This window comes from Salmo trutta, chromosome 37 (assembly GCF_901001165.1).
Source record: "Salmo trutta chromosome 37, fSalTru1.1, whole genome shotgun sequence".
Taxonomy (NCBI): domain Eukaryota; kingdom Metazoa; phylum Chordata; class Actinopteri; order Salmoniformes; family Salmonidae; genus Salmo; species Salmo trutta.
In genome coordinates this window covers 9,704,554-9,717,908 of record NC_042993.1, presented here as the reverse complement: position 1 = coordinate 9,717,908, position 13,355 = coordinate 9,704,554, and the positions used below count along the sequence as shown (strand labels likewise).

The 13,355-nt window shown below is 44.5% G+C and overlaps 2 protein-coding genes across 2 annotated transcripts; both read left to right on the top strand.

Moving 5' to 3' along the window:
* Positions 1–233: 233 nt before the first annotated feature.
* On the top strand, positions 234–2,242 carry LOC115176403 (zinc finger protein 33B-like). Its single transcript, XM_029736429.1, has 2 exons — positions 234–503; positions 667–2,242. The coding sequence occupies exons 1-2, from the start codon at positions 308–310 to the stop codon at positions 1,836–1,838; spliced, it is 1,368 nt and encodes a 455-aa protein (XP_029592289.1). The 5' UTR covers positions 234–307; the 3' UTR covers positions 1,839–2,242.
* Positions 2,243–4,188: 1,946 nt separating this feature from the next.
* On the top strand, positions 4,189–12,892 carry LOC115176898 (uncharacterized). Its single transcript, XM_029737260.1, has 6 exons — positions 4,189–4,418; positions 9,861–10,094; positions 10,332–11,318; positions 11,532–11,699; positions 12,021–12,128; positions 12,218–12,892. The coding sequence occupies exons 3-6, from the start codon at positions 10,767–10,769 to the stop codon at positions 12,416–12,418; spliced, it is 1,029 nt and encodes a 342-aa protein (XP_029593120.1). The 5' UTR covers positions 4,189–4,418; positions 9,861–10,094; positions 10,332–10,766; the 3' UTR covers positions 12,419–12,892.
* Positions 12,893–13,355: the final 463 nt, after the last annotated feature.

Genomic DNA, 13,355 nt, shown 5'->3' with positions numbered 1-13,355 from the left:
TGTGCTCGGCTAGAATAAGGGTCTATGGTCTATGTGCTCGGCTAGAATAAGGGTCTATGGTCTATGTGCTCGGCTAGAATAAAAATATACAGACACTGGAGAACCTCCAAGAATAGATTGGGAAATACTTATTCAATCGGCAGGATCGCCACGACCTGCGTCTTCCGCTCCAGTAGGGGGCGACAATGCAAAATGTACTATGCCGTGCACGCACAAAGACTGACAGCGCTCTTTGTCTTCTTGACTTTGTTTACGTTGGTAGCTAGTTGGCTAACTTAGCTAGCTAGACAGCTTTTTTTCTTATAAAATGTCTAAAATGGATTTCTTGAGAGTGTTTCTCAACCAGAAATTAATAGCGGCAGCTGAAGAGATATTTGGTGTCGTTGAAGAAACGATAGCAGAGTACCAGGAAGAGGTTTCTCACACAAAGGAGGAGAACAGGCGTCTACGGAGCATGCTCGATGTCCGCACTAAGCCACAGATCAAGTTACATAGACGAGCAGGTGTTTTTAATAACGTTAATTTCATATGACTTACGATTAGCTTTCAATTTAATTAATTTTGTAGAGTGTATTTACAAAACCAAGGTCTGTAAAAAGGTAATTATTGTAAGGCTAGCTACGTCTCAAGTCAGCTTTTGAGTTTTTTTCTCTCCATTCTCTCCAGACCTCCAGCAGCTCACTGTCACCGTGTCTGATGAGGTGTTTTCCCCTGAGCAGCAGGAGTGGAGCCCCAGTCTGGGGCAGAAGGACCAAGAACCCACACAGATTAAAGATGAACAGAATGAACCAAGGACCAGTCAGGAGGATGAGAATCATTTCAATGAGTTTATCAATTCTTACGGCTGTGTATCAAGTGGCTATTATCAGAACCCAACTCAGTCCTCACATGGAGAGAGATACTCTCTACCCAGCACCTCAACTGAACAGATCAAAACAGAACCTTATGTAGAAGACTATGGTGTATCAGAACCAACCAGAGAGCCCCAGCCCTTTTCTGCAGTAGGTACAGTGTTTTCTGCAGCTCAGAGTGAAAACAGAGGACATATTGACAGGATGGAGAGTGGAGGACCTCTGTCAGGTCTAACGTTAAAGCCACTCAAATCAAAGAGAACAAAGACAGTAAAAGGACAAAGTTCTCATAGTGTTAAGGACAGGAAATTGAACCATCTAAAATCACACTCGAGACCCAGTGTAAGTTGGGATGCTGCTCCTAGTTGTAAGGTATGTGGAAAGCAATTTGACTCCATGGCTTCTTTATTAAATCATGTGCAAACACACACACAGGATAAAGAACATATTTGTGGTGTGTGTGGAAAATTCTGTCAGTCCACAGAAAGTATGATGGATCACCTACAAACTCACATCGGAGCAAAGTGTTGTCATATTTGTGGTAAATATTTTGCTTGGGATACTTTCCTGAAAAGGCATTTGAGGAGTCATACAGGGGAGAAGCCATTTCACTGTCAAGATTGTGGGAAAGGATTTACTCAGCGCGGACACCTAAACTTACATATGAGGAGCCACACAGGGGAGAAACCACATCAATGCCAGGATTGTGGCAAATGTTTCAGCCAGAATACGTCTCTGATAGTGCATATGAGGACTCACACAGGGGAGAAGCCATACATGTGTCCTGTGTGTAGAAAATGCTTTACCACATCAAGTATGTTGAAGAAGCATCAGACAGCTCACAAACATATAGGTGTCATGAATGTGGCCAATGCCACAATGGATTCAGACCATACGGAGCCACATGAAGAGGGTTTACAAGGAGGAGAACACATGACTGTTCCCTGTGTGGGGGGAATGAATCGGACAGCAGACAGAGACTTGTGAGAGGAGAATCAGAGGACATGATGTGATCCACTGTTCTCTGTCTGTATATAAACCTTGCATTGGTCTTGAGAGTAATATGTCACAATACATCTGCCCTGATGTTGCAAACAGCCTAGTTTTCAGAATGTTTGTTCCCTTCTGTTTAATGTAGCAAGATCTTCCGTACACCAAATGTCGTACTTACCTCTGAGCCTAATGCCAAAATGCACGAAGGAAGAAAAAAATAATAATAATTTCATGTGTATTTACATGTATAGAGAATTGGTATGATACAGTTACACTATGTTCAATGGGAACTAAATATACCACCTGAAATGAGAGCTTCTTCTTTCAACCAACCCAGATATTGTATATTCCCAGACATCCATAAAGTACTACAGAATAAATGGCTGATAATGTGTTCATTGAAGTGTCTTTTTTTCAGCTTTGCTCTTCTCTGGTAGCGTTGCAGAATCATGTTGGGAACACCAACCATGCAACCATTATCTGATGAAATCATTACAAGTGTTAGGAAAAGGGCACAGGCTCCAATCTTTAAATAAAAGCTATTTTAATTCTCTGTAAAGGCAGTGGAAATATCTCTGAGCTGTCTATCAAATGGCTGCATCTACACACTAATCATTTAGTGAGTTATACTGGTGTGGACACAGACCCTGTTGCACGAAGAGGAGTGGGGTAGGGCCGTCCAAAGAGGAGTTCGGTCAGCTAGAGGAGGACGCGCTCGCTTGGAGGTTGTGTTGTGATGCACAAGATTTGAGGTTTGTTTGAATGACTCCGTGCCTGGAGAACTGTGTGGAGTCAACTGGGTGAATGAGTTGTTGATGCATGAGAAGTTTGGAAGTCTGACAGCCAAAATGGAGGTAGTGTGGACGAAATGGAGAAAAGGTTGGAGAAGCAACAGCTGTTCTTGGATGTGAACAGAATGGGTGTCAGTTCTGATGGTCTGGAGCAGGAGGATGAGGGTCAAGGAATGGTTGGTAGTGGAAAGACAGGAAGAATAAAGATAATGACACTGAAAGCAGTGGATGGTCTAGTAAAGAAAGCATAAAGAGGGCCAAGGTAAGAAGCAAGAGTAATAATGTGTGGGAGTGGAAAGTGGTGATGGTGTTTGATGAGACCACAGGGCCTCATTTACAGCCGCTCCAACTAACCAATGCATTAGAGAAAGAGATTAGCCCAGTTCATTGGAAATGGTAGATTGCTCATATTTTGTGGTAGCCTGATGGAAAAGCTTAATGGAAAGAATACTAGAAGTAATATCCCTGGTGCTTATGCTAGGTAGAGAGGAGTCATCAATGGGGTCCCAATATCTATGTCCATAGATGATATTACAGAAATGTGACAGGAAGCAGAGTGATTGAGGCCAAAAGGTTGATCAGTAGGAAAGAGGGTCAAAGAAGTGAAAGTACAGAAATGATTAATCAGTTTCAATGTCAGAGAATTTGTCCCATCCCCAATGCTGTGTTTTAAATCCAGAAGACATGTAGCTGCTCAGTGTAAAGGACAGAAAAGATGTGGGGAACATGATTAGGGTAAACGTGAGAGCAATGTGAAGGGGGGACATAGTGCAGCATTCGGTGGATCCCAGGTGCAGAGAGAGGCTCAGAGGTATAGAATCAGTCATGATGTATCGTATGCAGAGGCAGTAAGACAGATTGGTGGAACTATAATGCGGAATGATGGCGCTTCCATGGTGGAGCTTCCATGGTGGAGCTTCCATGATGGGGCTTTCATGGTGGAGCTTCCATGGTGGAGCTTCCATGGCCGCTACTGTACTAAGTGGACCTAATGGCGGGTTGGTTCTACTGGATCTGGCATGGTTTCGAGACCTGTTCAGAAATCTTGTGCTCATAAATGTGCTGTGTCAAAGGACACTTTGATAGTGAATAAATTTCACTTCATAGCTTTCATTGGTAAGGTTATCAACACGACTCAGGTTGTGAAAAGCAGAAATGCCAAATTGAAGGTTATTGTGGATATGGCAAAAGTGTTATTGGGGGTAACAGATGTTACTGTTGAAATGGTTGTAGACATGCTGAATAATCTTAAGGGTGGATAGTTTCAGCATGATATAGATCAAGTTTAATGGGTTGTGGTGGCGTGGCAGTTTTTTTTGGGGGGGTAGAAGTTAGTAGGGATTTATTGTTTTATTTAATTTGCTTGGTAGTAAAGAATTAGGCAGACCATGATTTATCGCATTCTCCAGCACAGTAGGTGGCGACATGCACTTTAAACGTTTGTTTGCGGACCGCCATGATATCATAGAAGAAGAATACGATGTCGCACTCCACTCCAGCAGAGGGCGATACTGCATCATTTCTTATGCCTTACACAGAGGGGCATGCTCTTTTGTGTTTATCTTCTGCAGAAGTGCAGGCTAATTTTGCATGGAGGAAAATAAACAATATAAAATGTCTAAAATAGAGTTGTTGAGAGTGTTTCTAAACCAGAAATTAACAGCGGCTGCAGAGGAGATATTTGGGGTCGTTGAAAAAACGATAGCAGAGTACCAGGTAGACGTTTTTCGTACGAAAGAGGAGAACGAACGTCTTCGTGGGCTGTTGATGTTGCATAGAGGAGGTATGTAGCTTCATACAGTCAATTGTTTGTAGCGTCTAACCATTTACGTCATTTAGCAGACGCTCTTATCCAGAGCGACTTACAAATTGGTGCATTCACCTTATGATACAAACGGGGAGGGGTAACTACACGGGTGTCTATCTAATAACGTTAGCAAGCTTTCTACCCAGACTCAAAATGTTTGTCAATGGCGAATCTTCATTGAAAGTGCCAGTTACAAAACCTTAATTGATAGTGAAGCCCGGGGAACTGGCCTTAAAGCTGAGATCCGCAGTGTGAAGCAGCGCCACTGCATTTGTTTCTGTTTTTGAAAAGTAGGAGACGCGCATCCTGCAAAGCAACCTGGTCTCAACATTTCGTATTATTCTGTTCGTAACTCTAACATTCCATTTAATATATGTTCCGATTTATATGGTATGTATTAATTTGTGGATGTCCATAATCAATTTTCTATATGTCACGAATTACAATTTGTGTGATATGTTAGAAATTTGCTAAATGTACAATATGTTAGGAATTTGCAAAACGTTACGAATTACAATTTGTTGTGGCTAAAGTTAGCTAGGTTGCTAGGTGGCTAACACATTTTAGCTAGCTGGCTAACATTAGCTAGGATAGGGGTTAGGGTTAAGAGTTAGGCTAAAGGGTTAAGGTTAGGGGAAGTGTTAGCTAAGTAGTTGCAAAGTAGTAAGTAGTTGAAAAGTTGCTAAAATGCTGAAGTTGTCTGTGATGAGATTACAACGCACTATCTTTGGGTTACTAGATGTTCGCATTATACGCCCATCAATCCACCCCGACCAACCACCCCCCTTTAATTTGTTGCCTTAAGTAACCTTCTGTCTTATGTAACCATACCAAACTTAACATATACGACGTGATACTGTACAGCTGTATTCATCGACCTGGCCAAGACTTTCAACTCTGTCAATCACCGTATTCTTATCGGCAGACTCAACAGCCTTGGTTTCTCAAATGACTGTCTCGCCTGGTTCACCAACTACTTCTCAGACAGAGTTCAGTGTGTCAAATCGGAGGGCCTGTTGTCCGGACCTCTGGCAGTCTCTATGGGGGTGCCACAGGGTTCAATTCTCAGGCCGACACTTTTTTACCTGTATACATCAATGATGTCGCTCTTGCTGCTGATGATTCTCTGATCAACCTCTACCCAGACAACACCATTCTGTATACTTCTGGCCCTTCTTTGGACACTGTGTTCACTGACCTCAAGACGAGCTTCAATGCCATACAACTCTCCTTCCGTGGCCTCCAACTGCTCTTAAATGCAAGTAAAACTAAATGCATGCTCTTCAACTGATCGCTGCCCGCACCTGCCCGCCCGTCCAGCATCACTACTCTGGACGGTTCTGACTTAGAATATGTGGACAACTACAAATACCTAGGTCCAGAGCAGTGATGCTGGACGGGCGGGCAGGTGTGGGCAGCGATCAGTTGAAGAGCATGCATTTAGTTTTACTTGCATTTAAGAGCAGTTGGAGGCCACGGAAGGAGAGTTGTATGTCGTCTGGAGGTTAGTTAACAGTGTCCAAAGAAGGGCCAGAAGTATACAGAATGGTGTTGTCTGCGTAGAGGTTGATCAGAGAATCACCAGCAGCAAGAGCGACATCATTGATGTACACAGAGAAGAGAGTCGGCCCGAGAATTGAACCCTGTGGCACCCCCATAGAGACTGCCAGAGGTCCGAACAACAGGCCCTCCGATTTGACACACTGAACTCTATCAGAGAAGTAGTTGGTGAACTAGGCGAGACAGTCATTTCAGAAACCAAGGCTGTTGAGTCTGCCGATAAGAATGTGGTGATTGACAGAGTCGAAAGCCTTGGCCAGGTCGATGAAATACTGCACAGTATTGTCTTTTATCGATGGCGGTTATGATATCGTTTAGGACCTTGAGTGTGGCTGAGGTGCACCCATGACCAGCTCTGAAACCAGATTGCATAGCGGAGAAGGTACGGTGGGATTCGAAATGGTTGGTAATGTGTTTGTGTACTTGGCTTTCGAACACCTTAGAAAGGCAGGGTAGGATAGATATAGGTCTGTAGCAGTTTGGGTCTAGAGTGTCTCCTCCTTTTGAAGAGGGGGATGACCGCAGCTGCTTTCCAATCTTTGGGAATCTCAGACGATACGAAAGAGGTTGAACAGGCTAGTATTAGGAGTTGCAACAATTTTGGCAGATAATTTTAGAAAGAGAGGGTCCAGATTGTCTAGCGCAGCTGATTTGTATGGGTCCAGATTTTGCAGCTCTTTCAGAACATCAGCTATCTGGATTTGGGTGAAGGAGAAATGGGGGAGGCTTGGGCGAGTTGCTGTGGGGGTTGCAGGGCTGTTGACCGGGGTAGGGGTAGCCAGGTGGAAAACATGGTCAGCCGTAGAAAAATGCTTATTGAAATTCTCAATTATAGTGGATTGATCGGTGGTGACAGTGTTTCCTAGCCTCAGTGCAGTGGGCAGCTGGAAGGAGGTGCTCTTATTCTCCATGGACTTTAGTGTCCCAAAACCTTTTGAGTTTGTGCTACAGGATGCAAATTACTGCTTGAAAAGCTAGCCTTAGCTTTCCTAACTAACTCCCTGTGTATATTGGTTCCTAACTTCCCTGAAAAGTTGCATATCACAGGGGCTATTCGATGCTAATGCAGAACGCCACAGGATGTTTTTGTGCTGGTCAAGGGCAGTCAGGTCTGGAGAGAACCAAGGGCTATATCTGTTCCTGGTTCTACATTTTTTGAGTGGGGCATGCTTATTTAAGATGGTGAGGAAGGCACTTTTAAAGAATAACCAGGCATCCTCTACTGACGGGATGAGGTCAATATCCTTCCAGGATACCCGGGCCAGGTCGATTAGAAAGGCCTGCTCGCTGAAGTGTTTTAGGGAGCGTTTGACAGTGCTGAGGGGTGGTCGTTTGGCCGCAGACCCTTTACGGATGCAGGCAATGAGGCAGTGATCGCTGAGATCTTGGTTGAAAACAGCAGAGGTGTATTTGGAGGGCAAGTTGGTTAGGATGATATCTATGAGGGTGCCTGTGTTTACAGCTTTGGGGTTGTACCTGGTAGGTTCATTGATCATTTGTGTGAGATTGAGGGCATCAAGCTTAGAATGTAGGATGGCTGGGGTGTTAAGCATGTCCCAGTTTAGGTCACCTAGCAGCATGAGCTCTGAAGACAGATGGGGGGGCAATCAGTTCACATATGTTGTCCAGAGCACAGCTGGGGGCAGAGGGTGGTCTATATCAAAAGGCAACGGTGAGAGACTTGTTTCTGGAAAGGTGGATTTTTAAAAGTAGAAGCTCGAATTGTTTGGGTACAGACCTGGATATTAAGACAGAACTTTGAAGGCTATCTCTGCAGTAGATTGCAACACCGCCCCCTTTGGCAGTTCTATCTTGTCGGAAAATGTTTTAGTTAGGGATGGAAATTTCAGGGGTTTTGGTGGTCTTCCTAAGCCATGATTCTGACACGGCTAGGACATCCGGGTTGGCAGAGTGTGCTAAAGCAGTGAATAAAACAAACTTAGGGAGGAGTCTTCTAATGTTAACATGCATGAAACTAGGCATTGAGTGATGATGAGAGAGATATTGTCTCTGGAAACATCATTTAAACCAGGTGATGTCATCACATGTGGGAGGTGGAACTAAAGGGTTGGATAAGGTATATTGAGCAGGGCTAGAGGCTCTACAGTGAAATAAGACAATCACTAACCAGAACAGCAATGGACAAGGCATATTGACATTAAGGAGAGGCATGTGTAGCCGAGTGATCATACGGGTCCAGTGAGTAGTGAGGCTGGTTGGAGACACTGCGATTCAGACAGCTAGCAGAAGGGCCTCAGAGGGACGTCGCGACAGAGGAAGTATGTTTATAGCCTCCTCGTGCGTTTACGTCGGTAGACCAGTCATGATGGATTAGTAAGGTTCCGTGTGATAAAGGGGACCAGTCCAATTGGTAAAAATAGGTATAGTGGCCCAAGAAATTGTCCGATGGACCTATTCAGCTATGAGCTGATATGCTCTAGACAGCTAGCGGGCTGCGTCATTCAGGGGACGTCGCGACGGAGGGGCCAGTTGAATAACCCCCTCGGGCAGATTACGTTGGTAGTCCAGTCGTGAAGGACCGACGGGGCTCCGCACTGGCAGTAAAATGGGTCCAGGCCAATTGGCAAAATAGGTATTGTTGCCCAGGAGTGGCTGATGGAACTCTTCAGCTAGCCGGGAGATGGGCCTAGCATGGGCTAGCTCCAGGCTAATTGGTGCTTGCTTCGGGACAGAGACGTTAGCCAGGAGTAGACACTTGGATTGCAGCTAGCTAGCTGCGATGATCCAGGTGAAAAGGTTCAGAGCTTGTGGTGGGAATCCGGGGATATGGAGAGAAAATGGGTCCGGTATGCTCTGGTTAGAATCGCGTTGTGCAAACTGGCGAGAGTTTTCTGAGCTAAAGGTTAGCTGATGACCGCTAGCAGTGGATAGCTGACTAGTAGCTAGTCAGCTGGCTAGCTTCTGTTGGGGGTCCCGATTCCGAAGTAAAGACAAATACTTTAGAAAAAAGCAAATCCACACCACGTTGGGTGAGGCGGGTTGCAGGAGAGTATTTTGAAGTTGAGGTTTAGAAAAATATAAAAAGATATACGAAGAAAAAATATATATACATGGGACACGACGAGGACAAAGACTGCTACGCCATCTTGGAATCATATGGTCAGCTCACTGGTCACCATAGAGGCACCCACCCGTAGCACACGCTCCAGCAGGTATATTTCACTGGTCACCCCCAAAGCCAATTCCTCCTTTGGCCGCCTTGCCTTCCAGTTCTCGGCTGCCAATGACTGGAACGAATTGCAAAAATCACTAAAGCGGAGACCCATATTTTTTTGCTCCTTTGCACCTCAGTATCTCTACTTGCACATTGATCTTCAGCACATCTATCACTCCAGTGTTTAATTGCTAAATTGTAATTATTTCGCCACTATGGCCTATTTATTGCCTTACCTCCTTTATCTTACTTCATTTGCACACACTGTATATAGACTTTTCTATTGTGTTATTGACTGTATGTTTGTTTATTCCATGTGTAACTCTGTGTTGTTGTTTGCGTCGCACTGCTTTGATTTATCTTGGCCAGGTCGCAGATGTAAATGAGAACTTGTTCTCAACTGGCCTACCTGGTTAAATAAAGGTGAAATAAAAATGATACTCATTTGAGCATCCAGTATTTACTTTTACTATGTTACGTCTAGTCTGAGACCAGGCTTAGCAAAGTAATAAAAAAAAATTGTAGTAGCTACATAGAGTGCTGTTCTATTATGCATGCAATGATGTCTGAGGGAATAAAACATTGTTCGGTGTGTGAAGTGACATCTTTGTTGTGGCAGTTTTACCAAAACGGATTCCAACTTTAACAGATCTACATGTGCAACTGTTTCTCCTTCCCTCCAGAGTCAGACTGCCAGCAGCAGGCTGAAGCTACTATCACTTTGGTGCAGGTTGCCCCTGAGCAGCAGCAGTTATGTACTCAAGAGTGGGGCCTCCGTCTAAGACAGGAGGACCCAGAGCCCACAGTGGCACATTGTAAACAGGAAGAGGATACCCACTGGATCAGTGAGGTTGAAGAGCACATTCAAAGGCTGGAGTCTGATCCTAAAGATCCAGACCAAGTATCCACTTCTGAAGGTGGGTTCACTGACCAGCTCTCAACACATATCACCAAGCCATAGCGTTGGTCAGTGGGCATATAGCTATCCCTTTCAGCAAATAATTTATTATAACACAGTCGTGCTGTTGTTGTTAGTTGTATTTATAGGTAATACTCTTCGAAATCAAGGGGCATTTTATTAGTGGAAATTATATGGAAATAGTTCAGTCTGTGGCTTTAAGCCCCGGTGACGCTGTGTCCTTTCTGTTCCACAGATTTCACATTCCAAATGGAGACAGAAGGGTCTGTAAATGAAGCCATCAAACTGAAAGTTATCCTCAACGACAACAGAATAGAGAAAGTGATTCTGCCCTCTCAACCTGACTCACTGAATGAGCTGATATCAACGCTCAAGGAGAAACTGCATCTGAATTTAGATTTTCGTCTTCTTTATGAAGACCCTGATTTCAACAATGAGCTCTTCAACTTAGAGACCATTGAAGACTTGCCTTCTCCTAGGGCTACGGTGAAAGTTTTGCGAATACGACGTGATACAGACCTCGGTTTAACCGGAGTCTCAGCCAGCGAGTTACAGGATGCTCCACCAGAGCGGTTAGGCAGGTGGCCTGAAGTATTTGTCATACCCACTTTCTTGATGGAAGTTGAGTTTGCTCTGAGAGAGGGCAATTGTGCATATCTGAAACCATGAAATGGTGCTGAAAATAACAAGGAATCAAAAACACAACATTCTTGATAGGATGGCTTGGACAATCTTCAATTTCAAAGCGTACCCAAGTGACAGGCATTTTGCCAAGGCAGCTGAGGCCCTTGTAACCAAGCACCCGTGTTTGAAAGAGTCCGGCTCAAAAACAGGCTGTGATGGCTGGAAGAACAGCCTGAAATTCAAAATGGGAAACTACAGGCAGAAGTTACGCCGTGTTGGGTTCCCAGAGGTTGCTGTGAACGGGGGGAGGAGGAGCAAGCATCGTCCTGACAATGAGCACGCTCGGAGCAACATTAAACGAGCACGCCGGGCAGAGGTGAACTTCCTGCCCAACTTCCCTCAAGGAGAAGACGAGGCCAGCTTGGAGAAACAGAGGCTGGAGATTGTCCACGAGATGACGAAAGAAAACCAAGACCTGCCACTCATCAATCAACACATGCAGAAGACATTTGCTCTCCGACGCCAAGAAATAGTTAAATCCAGTCCCTCGGTAGAGCATCTCAGAACACGCTGGCCAGCACTCTTCCTTGAAGCCCAGGTTAAGCAGACTAAGAAAAGTTGTCTTTGTCCATTCATGTGCTCATAACAATCTACATTTCCATTGCAATTCAGACCTTTTTTGATGCATGTCACATGGGCTTCTGGTTGTACTCACAAATCATGGTTATCAGTAACAAAATTCTCAGGGAAGGCTCAACTTGCCTGACTGCCATAAATTGGTGTGTTCTGTGTGCTTTGTCTTTTGCTTTAGGTACATGCTGAGTTTCAGAGAATCACCAACCAGAGCCTGCAGCAGACGTTCTACACTGCCTTGGACCACCACACGCCCCGCCTGCTGACCCTGTTCAGGGAGAAGGAGGGAAAGTCCACCACCCATGGAGGGAAGTTCTCAAGCATCCTGAGAGTGTACAAAGAGCAGGTCAGTGGATTCACTTGATCAGGGATGGACAATCTTGGTGTGGCTGCAGACTGTTTCAACCAAGCAGTGATGCACCTGATTCAACTTGATCAACTAATCTTCAACCAAGACTTTGTTTACTGCTTGGTTGGAACAAAAGCCTGCACCCACACCTGCTTTTTGTGCACAAGATTGGCCACCAAGATTGGCCACCCATGCCCTATATGGATATGTGCTTCAACTATTAGCTGTGACTGGAACCAGATTAGATTACTACTATGTTGGGGTTGAGCTCAATTTGCTGGATTATTTAAATGACATTGTGAAATGTGCTCTCTTTAGTTCACTTCACAGGGAGAAAAGAGCATCACCGTGGCCCGTTCTGCAGTCCTGTCTGGTCTCCCTTTGTTGTTACGAGAGGATAGTTCTGATGTCTTCAGAATCTGTGAGGTACTCACCTGGTTTTACAGCCTGTACCATTATCAACGCATTCTTTCATATTGTGTTTTTTAAACTTAGTTTTTTCTTCTGTCATTAAGGTGGGAGAACTCAGCAACCCTGGTATTCTGGATGGAGTTTCCATTCTCTCAGTGGTGGGCCAGCACCATGAGGTGGTGGGTGGTATACCCATCAGACCGGCCCATGTATCCGTTGTCCTTGAGGATAAGATCGTCATGACTAACTCCCGCTCCTGGCCAGACGCTCTCGTGGTTGTTTTTGGGTTACTCTACTCCATCTGAACTACCCCAAAGCCCTGGGCAGCACCTCTGAGTTCATGCAGAAAGTCTTCCTGAACCTCGACGATGGAAAGCTGAAGCCCAAGCTGCTAGCGCTGAAAAATTAACTGTTGGCCTAAATCTGTAGTGATGAGATGGAATTTTACTTTCAGTGACCTCCTATGTGCCGAGTGAATGGTTTGAAAACAATGGTTATTTTTGTTTAGTGTACTTTTTATATTTTTGTACCTTTTTGTGAAGGTAATGGATTTGATATTGTATTTCAATTAACTTATAACCCTTTTATGTGCAAAGAAGACACAGGTCAGTCAGCACATTAACTTGCCACATACAGTAGATCTACTACCTAGTTCTCTACCTTTTTATACAGCTGCAGAAAACCCCCAAATGTATTCTAGAAGATTTCACCTTTGCAGACATTCCAACTGTCATAAAAATAAATGTTGATAAAATGTTTATTAAAGTGTCTTTACCTGCTATTGTCTTTACCTGCTATTGTCTATCTTCTCTGGCAGTGTTGCGTGATCCTGGCCTTCTATGTGAATTCTAAATGCTCACCAAGACACAGGACTATGTCTTAACTGTTCCAACACACTGAATATACACTGAGTGTACAATATTGAGTTGCACCCACTTTTGCACTCAGAACAGCCTCAATTTGTCGGGGCATGGACTCTACAAGGTGTCAAAGCGTTTCACAGGGATGCTGGCCCATGTTGACTCCAATGTGTCCCACAGTTGGCACGATGTCAATTAGGTGATGGACTATTCTTGATACACACAGGAAACTGTTGAGCGGGAAAAACCCAGCAGCGTTGCAGTGCTTGACACACTCAAACTTCTTTAACCTGTCTCCTCCCCTTCATCTACGCTGATTGAAGTGGATTTAACAAGTGACAATAGGGGATCGTAGCTTTCACCTGGTCAGTCTGTCATGGAA

Bases quoted from the DNA above. Each gene is read 5' to 3' on its own strand.
- LOC115176403 (XM_029736429.1), top strand. From the start codon at position 308: ATGTCTAAAATGGATTTCTTGAGAGTGTTTCTCAACCAGAAATTAATA. The intron at 504-666 runs GTGTTTTTAATA...CATTCTCTCCAG, and splicing joins CAAGTTACATAGACGAGCAG to ACCTCCAGCAGCTCACTGTC.
- LOC115176898 (XM_029737260.1), top strand. From the start codon at position 10,767: ATGGTGCTGAAAATAACAAGGAATCAAAAACACAACATTCTTGATAGG. The intron at 11,319-11,531 runs GTTAAGCAGACT...CTTTTGCTTTAG, and splicing joins CACTCTTCCTTGAAGCCCAG to GTACATGCTGAGTTTCAGAG. The intron at 12,129-12,217 runs GTACTCACCTGG...TCTGTCATTAAG, and splicing joins ATGTCTTCAGAATCTGTGAG to GTGGGAGAACTCAGCAACCC.